Genomic DNA, 20,349 nt, shown 5'->3' on the forward strand with positions numbered 1-20,349 from the left:
AATTGTAACTTGTCCTACTCCTGCAGGCTGCCATCAGCAAAATCCCTGGTCATTGAGATGGGACTCAGGGTCCGTACTGCCAGCGGTCCCTCTAGAGGAGACATGCCACAGCCTTGGGAAAAGACCTATATCCCTGTGGGTGTTGAGTGACAGAGGTTAGGTTTGCTGTCAGAGGTCACCCTGGAATGCTTCTGTGTTTGCTAAATGTTTTGCTAAGATACAGAATTGTCAGTGGAAAAAAAAAGCAATAGGATGAGAGGAAGCAATTGTATGAGAGGGAGAAATAGTTTCAGAATTACAGGGCGAGTCGAGAAGATGCACTGAAACCCTTAAGGCCAAAAGAACCGTAGAGTTAAACCTGGTCCTTCTGAAATCAGTGGGATACTTTGCTAATATTTATATTGGAGTTCAAAACTTTATCCATAATGTCTCATGCAGAAAATACATACAGGCTGCAGGCTTTAATTGAATTGAATTGTTGGTTCCATGTTAGCGTGCTGCCTTGGTTTAAACTCTTACTACCTTTTTTTTAAGTCTACTTCTTCATACATTTTATGAGGTGTTGTACTTAATAGCGCCAAATTAAAAAAAAAAAAAGGAAAAAAGGAATCAAATGTTTAGCCTTTTTCATTGTACGTAGTTGAACAAGTCCTTCTAAGGCAAGTCTCACATCAGTTGTGTCATTGACTCATGTTTGTTTTATTTTTAAAGAACAGTCTATCAGAAGAAACTCACTGATAGCGAAGCTGCAGCATGCCTCTTGAAGAAAAGATTTTGTCTACAAACAAACTCTGTTTAGATTATAAATAATGGGTAATAATTTTTAAAAAAAATATTTTGACAGCACCGTTTTAAACGCTGCAGGAGTGCTTAAATGCTGTAATAGGCAGCTGTCAGGTACATTTACAGTGCTTCTACCACAAAGAACCACAGTTACTAATCTTTCTTCAGTCTTGCTTGCTGACGTTTTGAATGAAGCGCATGAGCATTATGAAAATGAAGAGTTCTTAAGCTCTGCTTGTGGCTGATTTACAGGGTTTGCTCAGAGCCATTGTGAAGGAAGAAAGTGCAGTGAGAAAGCACCAATAAAAGTTTAATTGGCACTTCAGATGGTGTGAGCGAGGTATAGGAAGGCAGAAATTAAAAATTTCTAAGACCTGATAGGTGCTTTGACCTAACACCTCCAGAGCTTGTCTGCTTTCCTTTCTAATGACTCAGGCAGCGGGATTTCAGCTGCTTTCCGAAATGATGTTGCTGCTGTTGCTAGAATATACTTCTCTGTTACCAGTCTCCAGTCAGACCTGGTAATGGAATAGCTCATGCCATCTTGGAAACTTCCTCACAGAAGCCATGTTTGAAAAAAGCACAAACTGAAATTCCTCATTCAGTTCAGGCCCAGTAACTCTACTGTTTTGTTTTTTTTATTTGAGACTGAGGATGGAAAATGTTGGAGGTCCTTTTGGAAATTAACATTCCATTAAAAAAAAAAGCACAAAGCCAAAAAACAAATTATCAAGTAATTCTAAAAAAAAATGTGATTGATTTTCTGCTTAAAAGGTTGATGGGGTTCTGAGTTCCTTCAGGAGCCACAGTTTAGATTGCAGGTCTCTGGGAGTTGTGTTTTTTCAAGTGGTTTGCACATTTTAACCCTGACCTGATGAAGAGCTTTAAGTGCTGCTATAATCCAATTTGCAAATAATAAAAATGCAGCGCCTCCTCTCTCATAGACTGATTTGGCATATTCTGCTCATAGGGCTTTAACTGCTGATCTTCTCATTGAGATAAAGCGACTTGCTGAACTGTTCCTGAGTTTACCCCCAGAACTAAGTCATGTTTACAGAGATTTCATGCTACTGCATAACCACTACTCATCGGTGTCACAAAAAAAGCAGTTCTTTCAAAAATAGGTACCATGGAAAACGAAGATACACGTGAACAAAATGCAAACAATAAAGAACCCTGGGTTTTATTTGCTCTTCACAGTTCACTGCTCAGAGGCAATGGGTGAAGTTGCCACGTTCCAGTGATTCAGAAAACAAACCACAAAATGTTATTATAAAAGATGCTCCTGGAATGAGTGCAGCACATGAAAATGTAACAGGCGGTTTCACCTGCACAGAGGCGTATATAATCTCCCTGCTCTTTTTATTTTGTTGTTCCATTTATTATTATTTTTCACCAGTTTTCCTCACCTGAAGTCATTAGTGTTGTATCAGGTCTTCTTCAAGCCCCCATATTGATCTTGGCTCCACTTCCTGAAGTGAATCAGTAATGTGTGCAATATTCCAGGGTGATGATTTTTGAGCAAGAGTAGGCTGAAGAATGGAAAGTTTCTCTTAACTGTGGAAAGCTTTCCCTTCTTGGATGATGTGCCACAACAGTCCAGCTCACTACTAGAAAGTAGTTAAATGCAGAAGATTTTTATGTGTAAACTAATAAAAGTTTAAAGACATTAAAAACATTTTCCCCAAGTGGCTGTGTGCCAATGGGAAAAATGTTTAATGAATATTCTAATCTGAAATTTATGATGTTGATGATTCAGGCTGTGAGCATGTTTTTTTTCCAAAGGATGTTGTAAAGTACCAGAAGTATCTATTGAGCTCTGGTCTCTGGGCAGCCCTAAGAGCAATTTTTTTTTCAGTTTTATACCAGTAATTGAGGACAATGGAGTTAAATCGGAGCAAAATGAGTGAAGTAGAAATGAATCATGGTCCTTGTCTCTATGGGAGAAGAGAGACAAGACTGTGTTAGAAACGGAAGGCATAAGCAATGGTAGAGAGGAATATTTTACAGTGCTGCTGTTTTTCTGCCCTTTCCACCAGTACATGTGGGGGTTTGGTGGATTTTAGGTGAGGTACATTAAAGGATTTCCACACAAGAAACCTGTGCTCCTTAGAGATGGCTGCTCTTTAAAAGGTACAGAGGGCCCAAGTCGTTGTTATCATCCAGTTGGAATTTTTCATAAAAAACTAAACAGACTGTTTTTGTCATTGTCAGTGAGCATTTCTGTAGATTTCTATGACAGAAACTCAGTGTTTCTGGTAGAACATCTTTGATAGCAGCATTTTGCATGTTTAAGACACTGAAGCAATTTCTAAAATAGCATATAACCAGTAAACTAAAGTATATCAGGGGAGGTAAATAGTAATTTGAATACCTGTGTTAGGCTATCTTATGCCTGTACATAAACACATGTGTTTAAACAAAAGAAGGGATGGTAGGAGAATCAGAGGTGTTTGGCCTTGTGTTAGTTTTTGCAGTCGGGATGCTTTTGTGAATATACAATTTATTATAACGCTGTTTCATCACAGCTTGGATAAAAACGAAATCTTTGTTTTGGAATCTTTCTTTTTTGTTTGTGTTTTCATTCCTAAAAATTGAATCTGGAAAAAATACTTAGTATTTAGGATTGAAAGATCAGGAACTTAGAGATTGCATTATTCCAGCTGCTGTGAATATTTATGTGGTATTGGTTTTATTGTATGTATTCTGTATTTTCCATGGCTTTTCCTGTTTAACTACAAATGTCACCTTGTCATTTTTTGTTTGCAGTGAAAACAAAAGCAATTCATGTATCAGGTAGTGTATAGGAACTACAGCATGGCTGAGTTGCCAGGAATAAGCTTCACTTCTGATATTTCTCATCCACCTTGTATGAGTGCTCTTAAAACATGCAGGGTGAAATTTCTTTCTTCCTACACACAGGCAGAGTTGTCATGTGTGCTTTGGTAGAACTGCTTGGATATTTGAAAATGCAGCCCAAATCAATCCAGAGGTCTGTATGAAGGCATATGGATTGGAGTAGTGCTTGTGTGTGTGCGTATTTCTAGGGCTTTGAATTGAATAGGAAGATGATTTTCCTCTGATCTGTGTTAATTCCTTATCAGATGGGAAGTAGAAGTAAAAGCAGTGTGTGAGGCTGTGTGAAGGACAATGGGCAAGGACCGGGTGCCAGAATGATGTCACCTTTCAATATATGTAATGAACAGCATAATTGATCAGTCATTTTAAGTCAGCCAGTGAAGTCATTCCTCTTGCCAAGAATTCGCAAACTTACAGCATTAAATTTTATAATGAGTGAAAAACATAAGGCCAGATTTTTTTTTTCCTCTCATAATTTTATTCACTTATCAATATGAGCAAATGTGGTAAATGTGCCAGCTACGTGGGTAGAACAGTTTATAAATATAGCAGTAATAATTGCTGGCTAATTGGACGGTTCCTTCATTGTTACCCATTTTATAAATATCCTAGACTTGGAAGGAGTAGATTTCAATTAGGAAATGTTCGGGGAACTCATCCTCTTCTAAAAAAAAAAAAGTTTCCTTTATTAGTAATTTGGGAAAATGGAGAAATGTAGTTTTGTTCTGCTAGGCAACTGGTATGCTTTTTCTTGTAATTTGGTCTGTCAGTAGTAATGAACTGTGGAGCCTTGCTTTGGAAGGGTAAACCTCACCAAATTGTGAAGTCATTTTCGACACCAAAACAGGTATATTTTTTAGAAAATAGTAGCACTCAGAAATGTTACCTATTAGTATCTTCCCTTGGTATACCTCTCCTTCCCACTCTTCTCCTCTTTGCTCTGCCATGGGAAGGCAGCTCCTTGACTGGCAGGCAAGTTGGTCCCACTGCCACATCAAGTGCAGGAGAGCAATGCTGTAGCTGTTCAGGAAGCACCTGGATTTGAATGTACACATCTTTCTCTGTAGAAGGCTATCTGTAGCTAAAAAGCATCACCTTCACCTTCCCAAAAGAAAAAAGAGGCATCTCCTACTGCAGGTTCAAAGCATCCCTAATTTCCTACAGAGCCATAATCTCCATGTAGATTTAGCTGTCCACAAATAGACAATGCATATTAGAGAAGTTTGGCAAAAGATGTATTTTGTTTCATGTATCTTAACAGTTTCAAAACCAGTTATTAGAATTGTGGCTTTTATGATGCTTTTATTCATCATAACTTGAATTTTTGAATAGCATATGAAAGACACTAATTTTAATGATAAGCATATCTCATTTTCTTTCAGCGAGCATTAAATAGAAAAAAATTGACTGCGACTGAATTCAGCAATAAGGAAAACTCTGAATCAAGCACTGAGCACGATAAAGAAAACTCCTTTGTTAAAACTGTACCAAGAAGAGTTAAAATATTTGATGGAGGGCAAGTATTGTACTTTGTATACTACGTATCATCTGAAAGATATTTTTCCTTGATTCTAGACTTTACTGAGATATTGCTTCCTGATTGATTTATTTTAAGCAACAGTTCCCATATTGTGGTCTGTGGATGTTGGTTATGTTTCCAAGAAAAATGGAAAGTCATCAGAATCATGGAGCCATGAGAGTTACAAGAAGGAGTAATAAAATAAAAAACAGTAGGCAGTGCAATTCAATTTTTTCCAAGGAACAAGCATTAATCAGCAGTAAAGGCAGCTAGATACAGCCAGAGATGTAAATTCTTTTCCTGTATTTCTCTTACATGATAAATAACAGCTATTTTGCAGTAGGGCTGTATAACTCTAACTAGAGAGGATATAGTCCAGGGGCTAAGCAGCAGCCTGTGGTACAGTCTGTCTGGCAGTTTGCTGTGGCATACATAGCCTGGAGAACTCCTGATTTGAAAAGTGCCATGGAAATATTTACTGAGAGCCCTAGTCCCTGCACCATAATACTTTAAATCTGTTGCCTGATACGAGTAACAGTTACTTTAACCACAGTGTTGCACTATGTACAATGTTGTAGAAAACAGATTTTTTTAAATAGAAAAATACCAGTGACACCTCTACAATTTTTGGAGCACAAGTGGTGCATATTTTATTGTTCTCATAATTGGTGGTCCGCTCTAGGGCTTTCCATTTATTGGTTCCCAGTTGGAATCTAGTCTAGGCAAGCAGTTAAGCTATTACCAGCATTGCTGTGTCTCTCCACAGATCCAAACGTTGCAGGGACCAGGTCACAAAAGCTAAGTGCAACCTTTGGCATCCTTGACTGGAAATATGAAGGGTGTAATTGAATCTGAATGACTTTTTTTCATCTAGAGACAGTCCCCATAGTCTGAGTCCAAAAGACATTGATAGGGAATTTTAAAGACTTTCCCATTGTCATAACTAATGTTGTTCCTTTTCTGCATCCAACGCAGAGCCTCAAAGATGCTCTTTTAAAGCTTCCGCATGGTGCCCAAACCTGCTTCCAAGAACTGACACCTTTAAAAAGTTCCTGTGTTGCAAAGAGGAAATTTGAAATCTTTAAATGCTAACTATCAACGGTACCTTTATTAAAAAAGATAAGCTGTTATTCCTAGACAAATCTGATTACCTAGAGAAAAATATTGACATGAATTTAACAAATAAATGCAGAAGCTGAGCAGAAAAAGAGCATGATTGGTTTTCTCAGTCATTCATTTTCATCTAATGTGTTATTTTAGAAATTCTAGTAGATTGGTGTTTCTAACTAGAATCATTTTCCCATTACAACTGATTGCCTTACTCTTATGGTGCTGTTACTAGGTACAAGTCAAACGAAGACTATGTGTATGTTCGAGGGAGAGGGAGAGGGAAGTACATCTGTGAAGAATGTGGAATACGTTGCAAGAAGCCCAGCATGCTGAAGAAGCATATTCGCACACATACAGATGTCCGTCCTTACCACTGCAATTACTGCAACTTTTCCTTCAAAACTAAAGGCAAGTGCACTTTACTGTGTACATTTTTCCCCTTTTTTCTTTCTGCTTTAAAGTAGAATTCTTTTCTTCTCATAATTGGCTGTTCATGAACTAAAGAGGTTGCCTCTCTGTGGAGTTTTATTGTCTAGTGCTTCAAAATATTTGTAATTTCCCATTTCTTGCTTTTCCTTTATCTTCTGTATGTTTATTCAGATAATCACATCTACATGTGAATTAACTGTGTGGCATGCCACAGTGGGTGAGAAATTGGAGTGGGAGAGGGAAATCCTGGGAGTATGATAAAAATTAGGTGAAGACAAGTGAGATGGTTAGCTGCTCATCCTAGGTAGGGATGGGACACAGAGTTTTATGTCTGAAGCACTGATCTCTTGGAGGTATGAGGTGGACATATATTGTACTCATATTGGCACTCAACCAATTGCTCTAGGAAAGAAATTAGCCTTTATTAAATTACTGTATTGAAATTATTTTTTTTACCCTTGAAGAACAAGGTTCACTTTCCACTTGACCTTTTAAGACCCAGAGTTGGACCCCTACTTTCTAAAGCCTGTTTACAATAGAGACTTAAATGCATCCTAGTTTAAGCAGGCAGTATAATAAACAGTGGTAGATCCAGGCAAGAGAAATTTACAGCCAAAATACTTTCAGCAAAAGAATTCTAAGCCGTAAAATTTTTCTTGGCCTTGAACATAATTTAGCAATAATCCCCCCAGCTGTAACCTCAGAAACATTTGTATTTTTAGTGGGTTCAATGCTATTCAGTGGTTGGGTGGAAAACTTCCAAGAAATAACCCAGTGCTGCACAAAGTGGGATGAATAGGCTTTAGATGTGTCAAAACTTATCACTGCATCCTGACAGACTGGGTCATCATGTTGCCAATACGATGAAATGCTGGAGTGCAAACCCAGTAAATTCTCATTATGGTTTTTGCAGAGTAGGGGTGCTGGCCAAGTTCAAGTAGTTAAGTTCTGCCCATGTGAAGTTCTCCTGGTTTCAGCTGTAGCAGATACTTGTATTCATGTCCTCTTCTGCAGCTGGTATGCCCAGCTGTTGCCATTACTGCTGGCAGAGTCAGTCACACAGTTGGGTGCTCAATGTTTGGTAAACCACCCTTCATAACAAGGCAGTGTAGTCAGCAACTTCATGCAGTATGTAAAACTGGAAAATTTACTATTTGTGAGTCAATATGTTCATAACAATTATTTCAACATTTGGGGTGAGTTACTACCTTCATTTCAAAGCAGAAATAAAGTACTCCATAACCGTAGAAAAGTCAGCATTACACTGTAATTTCTCCCATTTAAACACCTCAAAGAAACTTTTTTGAGAGACAATAGGAAGTTTAAGTATAAAGTAAGCAGTTACTTCTAGTAACATGCATTTTATAAATCTTGTCATTTACAGATCTGAGCCACTCTTAACTTTTTCTTGATGATATTTGCCATATTTTCTTTTCAAAGGACAAGGGGGAGCAGCCTGTCAGGCCTCTCAGCTACGCATTCACTTTTGAGATTCAGATCAAATATGTTCATGTTCTGATTTTGAATAAAATTGATGTGTTTGCTTAAGTCGGCAGTGAAAATGTTTACACTAAAAATAGGATTCATCAAATACTAAAAGAACGGCAAGATATGAACTTTAGTTTCATGTAACAGTTTTGTCAACATGACTTTGAAGACTGAATCAGCCTTTTTTATACTTTGCCATAAACAAAGGAGGGATCTCTTACACCAGTGCAAAATACATCATCATCTAGGATTTCCATCCTATTCTATTGTATCTCAGTAAAAAACTTCTGGAAAGGTAGCCAGAGAGCTAGTAGCATTCAGGGTGGTGAATCTACCTCACCCTGGACAGCTTGCACTGAGGGACAAGGTTCTAGCAATTGTGAAATCAAATCATACAGGTTGTTATAAATGTACCTGAAGAAGAGATAAAAACACTGAGTTTATATTTGTAGACATTTATAGCAACAGAGTAGTTACTGGTTTATTTTTTTTTTTCTTAAGGAAATTTAACAAAACATATGAAGTCAAAGGCACATAGCAAGAAATGCATGGATTTGGGAGTCTCAGTAGGCTTAATAGATGACCAGGATGGGGAAGAAGAATTTGGTAAGAAATAAGTCTTCTTTCTTTACTGAATTATTGTGGTTATTTTGTCATCCCAATTTCTTACCCTTTCTTTTCCAAAGCTTTTCAATTCTTGTACAGGGAAAAGATACAGAGATAAAAATTTTAAGAGCTAGTCCAAGGGAGCAAGAAACACTGGAAGAACTTTCAGCAAAAGAAATGACAAGCATATGCTAAGGATAAATTGCTGCTGAATTTTTCACAAAGTGTTATGCAGTTTAACTTTATCACTTTCACAGATAAATTTGACAAGACTGAAAATACCAGAAAAACAGCTGTTTGCCTAGAAAAAAATGTAGTCAAATGTAGTGCTTCTTTGAAAATAATTGTGCATGAAATGGTCCAAGTTTTGAGATGCATATTTCATTAAAATGATGTCACTAACATGCAACACAAATCACAACTATGTTGCTGAGTGCTTTGCAAGAAGGCTAGTCATCTTCCAATGTAGCATTCTGTCCTCCTTCACAAATAATAGGGATAAATCTGCAGATAGAGATCACTTAGAAATTAAAAAACATTATTCATCTTGACCTGTTCTACTTCTTCATTACTGATGAGAATGTTATCAGAATGAATGCATTTGCTAATAATTGGAATTCTGCACTTCCTGCATCTGAAGAGATTTCCACTGGAGAGGAGATGAGATCAAGGACAGTCAAAGAGAGCCAAACCAGGTTCATGAGGGATTTGCTCGGAGTGATAAGAAAGGTGTGCCTGCACCAGACGCAGTGAGACGGAAAACAGGATTGTGCATTAGGACTGGTTTGGATCTCGGCATGTCTCAGTGCAGTGGTGGCATTTTTTTCCTTCCTCACATTTCTCGGTGGTGAGATGAGTTGTATTGCCTTGCCTTGGTGTATTTTTCTTCCTCCAGTGGAATAGTTTATTAGATTGCGGATGAGATTTTGAGAAACGAAAGCAGTGGGGGTCTTTATTTAAATAGTAAAGGGAAAGAAAGATGAATGCACTTACTCCTGTATGACAACTACTAGCAAAATAAGCGAATCAGCTTGAATCTAATTCTGAATAATGATGGCAATATGACTCAGCTGGTATGATTCAGTAGTGTGCAAGGTAGAGAGAAACCTGCATTTTCCCTTTTTTGGCATTCTTTGATACACTCCTTTTTCGTAAGCAAAAAACGTCTCTCTTCACAATTTGAGGTACCAAATAAATAACACAAAAGATAAGTGTCAGGACGAATTATTGTCCTTTTCTTACAGAGGAAGTTTTTATTAACATTTTCAGCCTTCGAATGACAGAAAATGTGTCACTTTTTTAAGTGATGTTCTGTAGCTTCTGACATTTTTGTTAGTTTTAGAAACTACAGCTGAACAGATATTTTCGTTTACTAGGAACTAAAAATATTTCATTGATTGATAAATTGATATTCCCAATTGCATACATTAAAAATTGCATTTGTCTTTATAATGTAATGGGAAATGTTTCAAATCTTGACTGAATTTTCAGTAACTCTGGGTAGAAGGAAGCCATTTCAAGCATTTGTTGAAAGAATGTTTTCCTTTGACTTCATGACTATTTAATTGAGAAAGAGAGAGGCTCTCTCTTTTTACATAACATGTACAGGCATGTTTAACCATAGTATAAATATATTATACATTTCCTGAATATGTTCTTTGCTTCAGCACAGTAATTACTTAATAAATTAAATATTCCAGTTTGGAAAAAAAAAAAAAAGCCAGACGTTCAACAGAATTTGCTTCATAATCCTTGAAATTATTCATGGAATTTAATTTTATGACTGCAATGCCTTCCCCCCCCCCCCCCCCCCCCCCCAGAGTAGAGAAGGTAACCTTTCTTTAACTGGAACCCCAAACAAAAAACAACTTGGTGATAAAATCCGTACCTTCTCCAAAGAATCTGGCTCAAGTACCCATAGTAAAACCAGCTGTGCAGCACAAAGCTCAGCAGTAGAGCCCTATCCAAGAGGCAGGGTAATTAAACGTATGATAAACATTCATTTGCTGCAGCCAAACCAGTCCAGCTTCTCCAGTTGCTGCAATGCACAGGGCATTTACAATTATCCATGTAAATTCCGTGAGTAACTGTACACTTCAAAAATGTTATTTAATTTGTCAGCTCACCTACCCACGCATGAAGGTATTTTTCACAATAATTCAGAGTCTTGGTTGTCAACCTATTTTTAAGGCAGAATCGGGAGGGGAAGAAAGTGCGATATATTTGCATACATACTTTTTTAAGTGTAAGTGGTTCTGTTGCCCTACCTGAAATCCTTTATGTGCTAATTTGGGCTATATTTGAATGTGATTGAATATTTTTTTGAAGTGTCTAGGCCATCGCAGTTAACGGCTCTTTGGCTGCCCTTTCCCCACACCAGTGCAGGAGTATGTAACCCACAAAGGAAAACGTGATGCGCCATGGGTATTGAGCTGCACTTGTTGTGTTACCTCTTTGGCCCTTTCACCCTCTCCCTCTGATGTGTGTTGCTGGCAGGTTTGGGCCATATATCCTTCAGTGTTTTGAAAAACCTCTTTAAAAGCATACATTTTTGTTGTGTGGTTGATAAAGAAGTTCTGTCTCTTACAAAGTGTTCTGCCTAATCCCATCCCTTTCCTCACTTGGAAGACAATGTGAGATGTGGAAGGCAATGTGAGATGCAGTAGAGTAAGGTGCAGAAAATCTGATAAGAAATAATTATGACCTCAGAAAAAAAAATTCTTCCTGTAAACTGTGAGATTGGCTTGTTTCCTGACCTGTAGAATGTCTGTCTGTCTGTCTCCACCTAATTCATTATCCTAACATTTGGAATACTGATTATTTAAGCACCTTTGCTTAAAATAACTAAACTGTATGTTTTTGACTTTGAGTTAGAGAATTTACAGAGAAATTTAACAAAAGCACCAATCCTTTTTTTGTGAAGGAAATTTGCTGATTCTATTTTTATGTAGTCTTTTTTAAAGGGTAGGCAATCACAATTATTTAAATACATAATTCTTTAGATTCATAGGAGAAGCCAGCTTTGACTGACAGCAGTAGAGATGAAGTGCATGCAGATTGAAGAAGGAGTGCAAAATTGTGCACAATTCTGAACACATGCACACACACACACACACACACGCACACAGAGCCTGGTTTTTTCAGTAATCTGAGAAGCTGAAATTTTGTTGTGCTGTAGAGTTTAGGAAAAAAAGAAAAATGCTCTCTAGCTGTCTGAGACTGTACATGATCAGAGCTTTTAACATAGCATTCTTTGTATTTGGACTTGTCATCATTTGGATATTAGTAAATACTTTCTGGCCTGGGTTTTTGTATGCAAAACCATTCCCTCATCCATTTATCTTTCATCTTCTGCTCTGTGGAATGTTCTTGTCACCAAAATACGGGGTTACAATGTGAGGAATGTTAATATCTGAATTAAACTGTCAGAGGAGGTGAACTGTTTAGTGTGACAGACCGCAACTGGGGATGTCCTCTTTGGCCCTGCTTACCCAACATTTTGCCATGCAGTCTTAAAAACAGCAATAATTTGTGTTCAAATTAAAATACTTACAAACTTTAAACTTGTAATATTTCATATGTAGGCTAAAATATGAGTACTATGGTATGCCTGAGTAAACTTGCACAAGATAGTTATTTACTAATGAAATCAGTAGATGGGCAGAACTTATTAGAGTGGTCTCTGTGCAGAAATTTTACACCAAAATGTCTTTTATTTTACCAGTAGAAAGACCTAATTGTAAGTTTCAGATACGTATTTTTATATATGTGTATATATATGCACACATTAAAAAAATACTTTCATTTTCTGCAGTATTAAAAAGGCTCTTCTGAAAATACAATAGTTCTAAGTTAATTAGCTATATGTTACTTACAGTAGATATTAAGTAAGTTTCAATGGCTCTTCATTAGCTTAATCTTGACTCTGTGTTTTCATTGCACCTACATTTAAGGAGTGAAAATAAATTAAAATCCTTGCAATAATATCCTCCTTTTACGAAGAGAATGGAAGTCTGGTTCTGTATAGATTACAGTAAAATTATTTTTTTTTTTGTTAATATCAGTGTCTAGTCTTCAACTAGATGTATGTTAGATGTGTTGAACCCCTACACCTACAGCCTGACAATAGACTACCTAGTGCTAGGCTTGATTTACAATATACAGGTCACTTAGGAAGGTTTTGGTGTAAATAATCTGTTTAAGCAGTGGCTGCTGTTCTTTTGGTTTGCTTTACTTCATTACTTCTCATGCTCTTAGGAATGAAAGTCAAACGCCCACAGATTTTTTTTTTTTTCCTCATTTCTGAGGAGCCCTGGCAATTACCAGTCTGAATTTAACCCAGTAGATGTCACTATGAGTCCTGTTTGAAGGTGGTGAGCAGTGGACAGGAGCTGAAGCAAGACTGAAATCAGTTAATTAAAGCCTATGAACAGATTTAGAATGACAGAAAAACAGCAAGGTTAGGTATAGATGCTAGCATTGTTTGCTGTACTTTTTTCTACCTTTATAAGAATTTGTTTGAATGGTTGTGGATCAGTCTATTACAAGACTAACAAAATGGATGAAAGGCAAGTCTAAGCTGTAATTATTTAGAAGAGTAGAGAGAATTGATGACATACAGACCTTACTTTCAATTTATGGTCATATAATGTCATACTAAGAAATATTTCTGCCTTTCTTACTGTAGTCTACATTTTTTCTTGAGTTTGATGGAGAATATATAATATAAATCAGATTATTTTAAAATGCTTTTACATAGCTATTAATCCCTAACTGAAGATAATCCCAGAATTTGAGGTGATTTGTATTACTCTGAGGCTTTGTATTAATCAGGTGCTATAAACCAATAAATGTAGTAAATTTAAATTTAGATGTTAATAGATAGTGAGTAGATACTTAGTAAGATATGTCTTTAATCTGCATAAGTAGAGCTAATAGCAATCCTGTCATTTTCTACGTAACTGTGCATTTTCGTAGGAATGTGTAAAACTGAACAGTCTGGACTTGTATTTTCAGGTCTTTCTTGTCTTTCTGCGAGTGAAAGAATGACAATGAATATTTTGCTCTTTATGTGAAAATCTACTTAAATATGATTAAGTTATAACCAAATGACTAAGTTATAAGCTGTTGAACTTTATCACTGGATTTGGTAAAGAAATTGCTAAGTCTGTAGCAGGTCCTCAATAAGTCAGGTTGTGTGGCAATAATATTGCAATTAAAATTAAAAGCTGAGATTCTGAAAAACCTTTGGTTTAGTGCTTTGCAGTATGGTGATAGTTAAAAGTACATAGGGAGACTTATTTCAGTTTCCTAATTCATAGCATCCCAACTGGAAAAAGCAGTATGTGGACTTATCAGCTCCAGGCACTTCACTAATGGACATACTAGGATGCTGATAATTCCAGCTAATGCTATTGTGCTAAAGAACTTACCAGCTTTTTCTGTTCCACTTCGGGGTAAAATGCCGGTAATAACAGCCTTAGCCAACAAACTCATCATCACCACAAGCACAGTACAGAGCTCACTAACTGAGGACCGAAAGCAAAACAAATGAAGGACTAAGATGATTTTTTGACGATGATTTCTTGACGATGATTTCTATACGTCAATACATAGGATTAAAAACTCAGTTTTCTTAAAAATAATTGTAGCTCGTGTGCAGGCAAAATTCCCAGTCAAAAGTTTTGTCCGTGTTTCTGTTATGCCTTTCTTTCCATCTGTTCCTAATTTTTACAGAGTTCAGGTCTGTAGACAAAGTGCACTTTCTCCTGTGAAGTCCAGGAAGAAGAAAGAGTCTTTCTAAGGGTTTAAAAGACAAGGTTGCAGCAGTTGACAGAGAATGAGAGGCATTCCCTACTCTTCCAAAAAGACTATTCATAAAAAATTGAGGCTGTCTTGAACAGTCTTTCTGTTAAAATGGTGAGAGTTAAGTTACAAATTCAAAAGAGAAGTAGCTTTCATAAGCCTTTGCTTAATAGTGTGAAACATTTTTCCTGTTTTCTTTTTTAAAAAAAGAAACTGTGAACTTTCATGCCAAAAGCCATTTCTCCATATGTTAGTGGCCTTTAAATTTATGACACATCCTTCATTCTAAAATATCGCACACCGTTTTACAACTTCATACAAAGTTAAACACAGAAGTAATTTTGTTCCCTTTGGAAATTGAGTCAGTTCTAGTTTTATATATATACATATATGTGTGTATATATATACATATATATATATATATAGGCTACATAAGCATATGGTAATAATTGTGCATAGTTCAAGATAGGAAGCAAAGAATTAATTTTTCCTCAATTAAAACTGCAAGGGAACTTTAGTAGGCAGTCTACAATTACCAGGATGGATTGAGGCCAGTACTACTTGCTTAATAAGACACTGCTTGGAAAAGAGTCTTTCAGGACAAGGAGTGGTCACAGCCTCAGCCCGATGCCTCCTTCAGAGAAGATCCATTACCTGCCTGGGTCTTCCACCCTGCTGAAACTGCATCATCAGGTCCTCTCACAACTCCACACTGATGCTTAACGGGATCACTAATTGCAAAAGCTTGGGCACCTCTTGTTTCAGCAACCATACATGCAGGTATAAAAGCCAGAGCAGTGTGTTCCTTTGTGCATTGCCAGAACAAGCAAGTCAGGAATTTTTTTTCTCATCTGATGTTGCAAAGCGGTGTGGGAGTAAGGGAACCACATTCATTGCTGTCACCTCGCCTACACTGCAGGCTCTGGTTCCAGGTAACCACACTCAAATAGAAGCTGGCAAATGCACAAAGGGTGGAGGTAAACAGGGAAACAATAGAGGGAAATGATATCCCATGGAGTTCTGCATGTAAGGAATCTGTTGCACACAGAGTTCCTCTTTTCCTTTCCATGGTTTTATTCTAGAAAGCCAAGATGTATGCAGAAAATTCCTACATAAGCAGCAATTGCTAGTAAATCCCAAAGCATTCTTAAGTGTTGATTTGAAAAAAGATTGTTTCTTCTTGTAAATCGGGGCATTGTTTGCACATATGTTTTCCTTGCTTTGCAAATGTGACAAGTCAGTCTAATCATTTCAGGTAGTTCCGCTTGCCAGTAAAAGCAGTCATTTGTGATTGACAGGAGCTTTCATAGAAAATGTGATTCATGTGGAGAGAGGGAGAAAAAAGAATGGAATCAGTAGGATTTCCCAGAGAATAGTTATGTGATGTTGGTAAAAAGATTGACGATAAGAGAGAGTCCAGAGTGAATTATAAGACTTTGCAATGCTCCCTGCATTATTTAAGGAGTTGTAGGATCGTGTGGATCACCCTTTAGATGTAACACAGAGAAAAGTCTTCGGGATCTGTTGTGGAGGCATTGAGGGAATCACAAATCACAGAATATTCTGAGCTGGAAGGGACCCATAAGGATCATTGAGTCCAACTCCTCACTCCCCACAGGACAGCCCAGTGAATCACACCATGTGCCTGAGAACGTTTTCCAAATACATCTTGAAGTCTGGCAGGCTTGATGCTGTGACCGCTTCCCTGGGGAGACTGTTCAGTGCCCAACCACCTTCTGGTAAAGAACCTTTTTCTAGTTTCCAACCTAAACCTCCCCTGACACAGTTTCATGCTATTCCCTCAGGTTCTGTCACTGGTCACCATAGAGAAGAGATCAGTGCCTGCTCCTCCTCTTCCCCTCATGAGAAAGTTGTAGGCTGCAATGAGGTCTCTCCTCAGTCTCCTCTTCTTCAGGCTGAACACACCAAGTGTTAGACCACTCCTCATGTGGTTTCCCTTCAAAAGGCCCTTCACCATCTTCATTACCCTCCTTTGGACACTCTCTAATGGCTTAATGTCTTTCTTATACTGTGGTGCCCAAAACTGCACACAATATTCAAGGTGAGGCCGCACCAGTGCAGAGCAGAGTGGGACAATCCCCTCCCTCAACAGGTTGTGCCTGATACCTGATGCTGTACCTGATGTCCCCAGGACACAGTTGGCCCTCCTGGCTACCCAGGGCACTGCTAACTCATATTACACTTGCCATTGACCAGGACTCCCACATCCTTTCCACGGCACTGCTCTCCAGCTTCTCATTCCCCAGTCTGTCTGTATATCCAGGGTTGCCCCATGCCAGGTGCAGAATCCAACATTTGTCCTTGTTGACCTTCATATGGTTGGGGATTGTCCAGTCCTCTAATTTGTCAAGGTCTCTGTAGGCCCTCCCTACCTTCCAGGGAGTCAACAGCTCCTCCAAGTCTTGTGTCATCTGCAAACTTGCTTAGTGTCTTTTCCAGTCCTGTGTCTAAGTTGTTTATGAAGATGTTGAAGAGCACAGGGCCTAAGGTGAAGCCCTGTGGAACCCCACTAGTGACAGGTCACCAGTCTGATGTCACCCCATTCACTGTTACCCTCTGTGCTCAACCTGTGAGCCAATTGCTCACCCAGCACATGATGTGTTTATCCAGCTATGCTGGACATTTTGTCCAGAAGGATCCTGGGAGAGACAATATCAAAAGCTTTACTGAAATCCAAAAAGATTACATCTGCTGGCTTCCCTTGATCAACTAGGTGGGTTACCTTGTCATAAAAGGAAATCAGATTTGATGAGCAGGACTTTCCCCTAATGAAGGCAGAATAATCTTCTCCATAACCTTACCAGGCACTGAAGTGAGACTAACAGGCCAGTAGTTTCCAGAGTCATCCTTCTTGCCCTTCTTGAAAATTGGGAAAACATTAGCCAGCTTCTGGTCAACTGAGACTTCTCCAGATTCCCAAGACCATTAAAAATCATCAAGAGAGGCCTCACAATTACGTCAGCCAGCTCTTTAAGTATTCTCAGATAAATCCCATCAGGCCCCATAGACTTATAGGGATCCAGCTGGAGCAGCAGGTCCCTCGCAACTTCAGGGTCAACTGGGAGTTTTTCATTCTCACAGCCATGGTCCTCCAGCTCAGGGCACTGGAACCCCACCTAGCCCATCATCAGCGTTGAAGACAGAGGTAATTGTTTCCTTTCAGAAATCAAACGTATGTAGAGGTTCTAACATTTTTGCAAATTAATGGTGAAGAAACACTGTTTGTGTGAAGAATAGAAATGACAGAAGTATATAGAGAAAAAAACCCATCCAAGTCCATGTGTTATTGTTAATAGTATTTTTAACACTCCTACTTGCCATATTTTTGGAATGGACCTCACTGAATCAATGTTTCTACTAAAATGTATTTTTTATTTCGAACAGCTTTGTGAATGAGAATTATAAATGAAGACTATTTAAAATTCTACAAAATATTTCTATTAGGATCATTCCAATGACCTGGAGGATTTGGGGTATTTTTAATAACGTCTGACATGTTCGTATCTGCCATAGTGAGTGGAGAAAATCTACAGTTTCCATATTTAGTTAATGTACAAATTACTGTGTAGGCAAAGAGGGGCAAAGTCATTATAGAGGGATTTTTTCAAAGAAGCTATTAGTTTCATTCCTAATTGCATTGCTCATTTGAAACCATAAAGGCTTGTAATGCTGTGTAACTTACTTAAAGGTAGCTCAATTAAACCCATTTATTTTACCTGGAGTTCAAGGTACTTATTTTGGTTTTGGTAACAGCAGCCTAAAGTATAGGTAGTATGTTTGACTTCTTTTAAGGGTCTGATTTTTTTCAGAATTGTTCATTTTGATGTTAAGTTGCTGTGTAGATTTCCCCAGAACAGGATCTCTGAGATTTTAACTAACCAGCCCTCATGGCTTTTACAGAGCCAAATGATTTTTATGCTGATATTTTTTTTGGACAGCTCAACAGACAGACCTTTAATCAAATACAAAATATTAGTTCATTCAAAGCATTTTGTCTTTTGTAAAATATGATCCCAAACAGTCTGGCTTGGAATCAGTACAGCAGATGGAATTTTCTGTCACTTTACTAAAGACAATTTTTTCTTTCCAAGTCATGATACAAAAGAAGGTGAAAAGCTGCAGTAGAACTGTATTTAGTAGAGAAATTTACCACTAGACAGCAGTTTAGCTTTAAGACTTGAAGTCAGGAGGGCTTCTTCATGTGAACAAAGATTCATGCATAGGTAAATTTTGATCAGATTAGGGCTTTCTTGCTTCCTAGGACATCTTGGGTGATTTGTTCATAAACCTTTCAAAACATTAGCAAAGTGAAGAAATCTGGTAAAGTCTAATTTTGCTCTCTTTTGCCTGTTAACGAGACAGATTCCTGACTAACAGCCTCCAGTCTTTCTGTTTGCATCCTTCAAAAACCTTTGCAGTAGTGATTCATATTAGGTACAAGGACACCCACCACCCACTTATGAGTCAGAACCAGCTAAGGTTGATAGACCAGCTTCATATATCGTCACTGGGAACCTAATGAACCAGGAATCTACTCACTTCTCTCCAAGTGAAAGAGTGAAGGGTGACTTTGATCAAATGGTTATAAATGGCTTAAAAGAAAACAGCCAAATCCAGAAGCTTGAAAACAATACAGAAGCAGAAGATGAAAGATTATGTACTGTATAGTTAAATATGTATGGTGGAAAATAAAAATAAAAATTGAAGTCTTCCCTGTTTCTTTGATGCAATGGGATGTGACTGAAAAATACATGTGCCGTGTGCTTTTTTGGTGTTTCTAGTTACTCTCTCCCTCTTCCTTCCCAGTCAGTCCAGGACCTTCATTGTCTTACCTTCTAATTCCCACTTTTGCAGGTGAGAAGCAAAGAATTGGGTTTGACCGGTCAGGATATGATGTGGAGGAGTCTGATGGTGGAGATGAAGATGAAAATGACAATGAAGATGATGATGAAGACAGCCAGGCTGAGTCAGTGCTATCCACAACCCCCTCAGTGACGGCCAGCCCCCAGCATCACCCCTCTCGAAACAGCCTGCAGGATGCCGCCAGCACCGATGAAGACATCAGACTTCCAGACTGTTTTGCTGGGGTTCACACGGACTCCATGGATGGTCTGCCAAAAGCGCTGCTGACGAAAATGACCGTCCTTAGCACAGTGCAGTCAGTTAGCAGGACCTCCAGTTCACCAGCAGAATTCACCCATCAGGAAGCACATGAGGATAAAGCCCAAGAGAGAGGAGCAGATCCGCACGGTGCTGGTGTGGCACTGACGGACATCGCTCCTACATCCCCAGGTCGACATATGTCTGTGGATTACCCCGATCCAGAAACATCCTTGGGCCACTCCTTAATATCAACTGCAACTCTTACAAAGGTAGGAGTGCCTGACTTCAGGGAAAGAACAGGATTTTAAACCCTCTTTCTGAAGATCTTCTTAGAGATTTTTGAAAGATCAAAATGTTTACCTTTCCTTTTATTCTTAAAGTTGTTGGATGATGAGTCAGAAGAGTTGAAAGTAATCAAAGCACAAATGTGTAGGACTCTAGAAACAAGGATGTTGTAGGAGCACTGCTTTTCAAATGCTTTGATTTGATTGTATTCTTCCTGAAAGGATTAATTGTAATATGGTCATTTCAGCTGATGTTTGGAGCTGGTAGATTGTATTACAAATAAAAAGGACATAACAGATATGGCATAAACAATATGTTTTTTATTCCACATATGTCCACAA

General features: G+C 38.1%; 1 protein-coding gene across 11 annotated transcripts in view; it reads left to right on the forward strand.

The window, feature by feature from the left end:
- HIVEP1 (human immunodeficiency virus type I enhancer binding protein 1) overlaps nucleotides 1-20,349 on the forward strand; it is a 131,383-nt gene that overhangs the window by 99,291 nt on the left and 11,743 nt on the right. For all 11 annotated transcript variants that reach the window (XM_027654074.1, XM_027654076.1, XM_027654073.1 and 8 more), the window contains 4 exons: nucleotides 5,025-5,158; nucleotides 6,504-6,679; nucleotides 8,690-8,794; nucleotides 19,475-19,992. In XM_027654074.1, the coding sequence (XP_027509875.1) occupies nucleotides 5,025-5,158; nucleotides 6,504-6,679; nucleotides 8,690-8,794; nucleotides 19,475-19,992 (933 nt within the window). The remainder of the gene's footprint in view (nucleotides 1-5,024; nucleotides 5,159-6,503; nucleotides 6,680-8,689; nucleotides 8,795-19,474; nucleotides 19,993-20,349) is intronic.

The sequence above is a fragment of the Corapipo altera genome, unplaced genomic scaffold, assembly GCF_003945725.1.
Source record: "Corapipo altera isolate COAL_440 unplaced genomic scaffold, ASM394572v1 60, whole genome shotgun sequence".
Lineage (NCBI taxonomy): Eukaryota > Metazoa > Chordata > Aves > Passeriformes > Pipridae > Corapipo > Corapipo altera.